This window comes from Entamoeba dispar, genomic scaffold (assembly GCF_000209125.1).
Source record: "Entamoeba dispar SAW760 scf_1105229459085 genomic scaffold, whole genome shotgun sequence".
Classification (NCBI taxonomy): Eukaryota; Evosea; order Mastigamoebida; family Endamoebidae; genus Entamoeba; species Entamoeba dispar.
The window spans coordinates 1-4,343 of record NW_001853516.1 but is presented as its reverse complement, the minus strand read 5'-3'; the positions used below and the strand labels follow the sequence as shown (position 1 = coordinate 4,343).

General features: G+C 23.5%; 1 protein-coding gene across 1 annotated transcript, besides 10 other annotated features; it reads right to left on the bottom strand.

Moving 5' to 3' along the window:
• Positions 1–1,234: a repeat region.
• A 5-nt stretch (positions 1,235–1,239) lies between these two features.
• Positions 1,240–1,386: a microsatellite.
• A 1-nt stretch (position 1,387) lies between these two features.
• Positions 1,388–1,482: a microsatellite.
• Positions 1,430–1,618: a microsatellite.
• Positions 1,483–1,661: a microsatellite.
• A 4-nt stretch (positions 1,662–1,665) lies between these two features.
• Positions 1,666–1,688: a sequence feature (AT_rich).
• A 10-nt stretch (positions 1,689–1,698) lies between these two features.
• Positions 1,699–3,816, bottom strand: EDI_181420 (uncharacterized protein; the record flags this gene model as incomplete). Its single annotated transcript, XM_001735362.1, has 1 exon — positions 1,699–3,816. One exon carries the CDS (start codon positions 3,814–3,816, stop codon positions 1,699–1,701), a length of 2,118 nt encoding a protein of 705 aa, XP_001735414.1.
• Positions 3,817–3,878: 62 nt separating this feature from the next.
• Positions 3,879–4,015: a microsatellite.
• Positions 3,914–4,020: a microsatellite.
• An 84-nt stretch (positions 4,021–4,104) lies between these two features.
• Positions 4,105–4,127: a sequence feature (AT_rich).
• Positions 4,128–4,269: a microsatellite.
• Between the last annotated feature and the right edge of the window lie 74 nt (positions 4,270–4,343).

Genomic DNA, 4,343 nt, shown 5'->3' with positions numbered 1-4,343 from the left:
TGACCTAGATAAAATGGATTTGGAGATAAGAAAATATTTAAGAAAGGCAAAATACATTGGTGCCGGTAACTCCAAAGACCGTCTATATGTCAATATAAATGAAATGGGTGAATGATTAATAAGCCTAAGGGACGAATATGTTATTGAAATAATCAGAACAGTAATGCATTAATGTACAAGAGTGAAATAGGAAATAACATATTAGATAGATGGTATTCCAAGAAAGGAATATGGAATAGAATTAAAAAAGCACTATGTCATAAGATCCCAGAAACGAAAATAGAAGAAATAATAAATGAAATGAAAATAAAAAAGAAAAAGAAGTAGTAGTAAAAATAAAGAAATTAATGACCGACCAATACATCAAAAAATGGAAATCAAACAAGTTGACATTTTAGAAGATGGTTCGAGTCAAAAGGGGTAGATAAAACTACTACAATAAATGCATGGAAGTCAATCAATATAAAGAAAAATGTATCTCTCCAATTAACTAAAATATAAGATGGAGCAATATTTAGTGTGTACAGAAAAGATAAAATATTAAAAAATGAAAGATTGAAGTACTGCCCACTTTGTAAAGACAAGATATCCACAGTAGAACACATTCTACTATCTTGTATTTGTCATAAAAAATCACAAATGGAGAAACATGACCATATTGGCATCATCATATGGGATAATAAGAAAATACACAGGAAATAAACATTACAAGAAATCAACATATGAAACAGTGTTCCAATACAATGACATTACTATGATATTGAACAAACAAATAATGCCAAAAAGTGATGGACTATATCATAAAAGACCAGATATATATGTAATAGATAAAAAGAATAAAACTGGTCTAATAATTGATATGACTATTGTGGCAGATCATAATATTAATGGAGCCTATTGGAAGAAAAGAAATATGTATAAGGAATTAAAAAATAGGCTAATGAAAATAGAGAAATTAAAGGATGTCAAAATAATTGCAGTAGTAATTTCGATTAATGGGCTAGTAAATGCGGAAAGTATTAAATTAATCAAACAATTAAAAATCGAAATTGACATCACTAAAGAAATTAAAAACCTTGTAATTAGGAACATGATGGATGTCATGGAACACTGATTCTACCACAACCAAACATATGTAGTTGAACTACAAGATGAAGACTCAGGGATGGGATTAGTCTCCCCTGAGCCAGGAACAATGGACACAAGTTCTATTAATACTTAATTAACTATTTTTCTTTATTTTATTTTCTTATTTCTTTTTATTTCTCTTTCTTATTCTTTTATTATTCTTCTCTTATTTATTATTTTATTCTTTATTTCTTATTTCTTTTTATTTCTCTTTCTTATTCTTTCTTTTATTACTTATTCTTATTTTCTTTATTATTTATTTATTGTTTTTTATACATTACTTCTATTTGTTTTTCTTATTTCTTTCTTATTCTTTTCTTTCTTATTCTATATTTTATTCATTTTGTTATATTTTTTCTTTTTATTTTCTATATTTGATATTTCTTTATATTCTTTTTGTTTTATGTTATTCTTTTATTTCTTTCTATCACTTATTACTTTTATTCTCTTTTTATCATTTAATCTTTATTTCTATTTTCTTATTTATTTTATTTGATATAAATCTATTTATTTCATTCTCTTTATATTTTATTAACCTAATTATTATTTATTAAATTAATCCTTCTTCAATTAGAGAATTAATGTGATTATTCCAATTATTGTCATGACTAGGTTTACTGTCATGCTTGTTGTTCCATTATCTGATTCTGATTCTGTTGGTGGATTAACACATACATCTTCAATGCATTTGTTATTATTATAATCAAATTTATATCCATCATCACAATATGCCATCACGCATTTTGTGCTCCATTCTCCATTATCTCCACATTCATATCCCCCATGTCCATGTTCTATATTAATTTCTTTATCACATTTTTCATCTCTTTTAACTAATCTTTTATTATTTGGATTACATTTTGTTTGATATTTCTCTATTATCTTTTTTGTTTCTCCTTCAAACTCTTTAATCACTTTTTCTGTTTGATCAAATTGATAAATATTCACTCTTTCATCTATCATATCAGTTAGAAATTCTCTAGGAATACTTTCATTATATTCATAATTAAATCTATATGTTTCTCTAACAGTTAATCCAAGATTATATCCATATTGTTTTAAAATATTATCTTTATCTATATCATTTATATCTGGAATATTATTAGATGGTGATAATCCTACTTCAAATTCTTCATCTTTACCATATGGATCACCATCAAATCCAACAATAATAGCTCCTCCCCATTCTTTTAATCCTTTTGTTACCCACGAACAGGCAGAATAGCAATATGAATCAGTATAAACTACTATTTCTGTTGGTTTTCTTTTGTTTTTCATTAATTTCTTTAATTGATGAATACCAAGTGAAGGTGTTTGAATAAGTTTATCAAAAATTATCTTTGAAGGTTGTGAAACTTTATGTTCAACATCACCATATTTAATAATACTTGGATTTGAATACCATTCTCCAAATGTTTTTGGGTTATTTTCTTGCTCTCTTCTTTCACATGTTTCTGGATCATACATTGATTCAATATATGATGACTTTTTAATTATATCTTCTGTGAAATCTGATATTCTTACTGATCCAATGTAATCTACATCATCATATGGTGATAATATCTTTTCAATTGCACTAGAAAGAAGTACTGAACCTCCACTATTCTTTGAGAATATGAGTTGAATTGGATAATTATTAGAATCAAATAAATCAACACATTCATTCAATTTATCTATAAATTCATTTATTTTATTTGTTACACTTTTACCTGTAACATCAAAAGTATTTACAATTAATGTGTTTATTTTGTTACTTGTTGTTAAACAACATATTTTATTTTCAGGTGAACAATTTGGTTGATATTCATTATTTTCATTTTCTTTTGTTCTTGTTTTATTTGTTTCTTCTAAATCTTCTATTCTTAGTCTATCTCTTATTCCTCTTCTCTTACTTCTTTCAAGTACTTGTTGGAATTTCTGATTTGATCTGTTAAGTTTAATTATCTTATAATTAATTGTTAGACTTTCTCCATTTTCCCATGTAATACTTATTGGTGTGTTTAAATATTCTTTTGGTAATGGTAAAATATTTAAATATCCTTCAACTAAATAATCTTTTGCTAATGTAAATTGTGCGTGTGGACATTTTAATCCCATATATTTCTTTCCAAATTCACGAATAATATTAAATGGATCTTCTCCATTTATTGTTTTAACTGCTACTTTTTCATTATTAACTATTTCTTCTGGAACGTCAATAGGAATACCAAGGGGTTCGTTTCTAGGAATTAAATACATTTTCTTATTATTATCAATATATAATGTAAATGGAAGGAAATAATAGAAATAAACTAATTCTGAATTTGGTTTATTAAGTTCATAATCAACATAAAATTGTAAGTGAGAATCTCTTGTTGAAATAATAAGATTTTGTATTTGAGAATAGAATTCATACATACTTGTTGTTTTTGTATTTATTTTATTTAATTCTGCATCAATATCCACTTTTTCATAATAATTATTTGAAAATGATGGTTGTGGTGGATTCTTTAATATATCTTTTAAAACATATACTTCTAAATATTCTTTTAATCCTTTAATAATATCTTCATTTTCTTTTTCTGTTGTTTCAATTGATTCAATACATTCAAATGCACTATCTACTGTATCTATTTCATATCCTTGATTGTATTCATTACATTGTTTTGATAATGAGAATGTAATAAATAGAAGTAATAAATTGATCATTTTAATGAATATATCTTTCTTAGTTTATGTTTAAATACTCATCTATCATTTATTTCCTTTATTTATTATTTATTATCATTAAATTATTGTAATGAAATATTATTATTTTATTATAAATTTCATTTAATTAATCTTTTTTCTTCTTTATTTTATTTTCATTAACATTACATTTGATATATTTTCATGTTTTTTATTCTTAATTTAAATCAAACATCATTCATATTTCAAATATAATTTATTTGTTATCAATTTATTGTTATTTATGTATTAGTTTGTTATTGATAGATGTTTTATAATTAATTATATAATAAATTTATTTATTCATTTTTACTTTTTATTTATTTTATTATCTTTGATTTTATATTTATATTCATTTTTAATTTTAAATTATTAATTATTTTATGTTATTCATTTATTATTATTTCTTATTTATATTTATTTATATTATTTATTATTTCATTGATTTCTATTTATCATATAATTTGTTGTTGATTATTGTTTTATGATTTTATTAATGTTAAAATTAA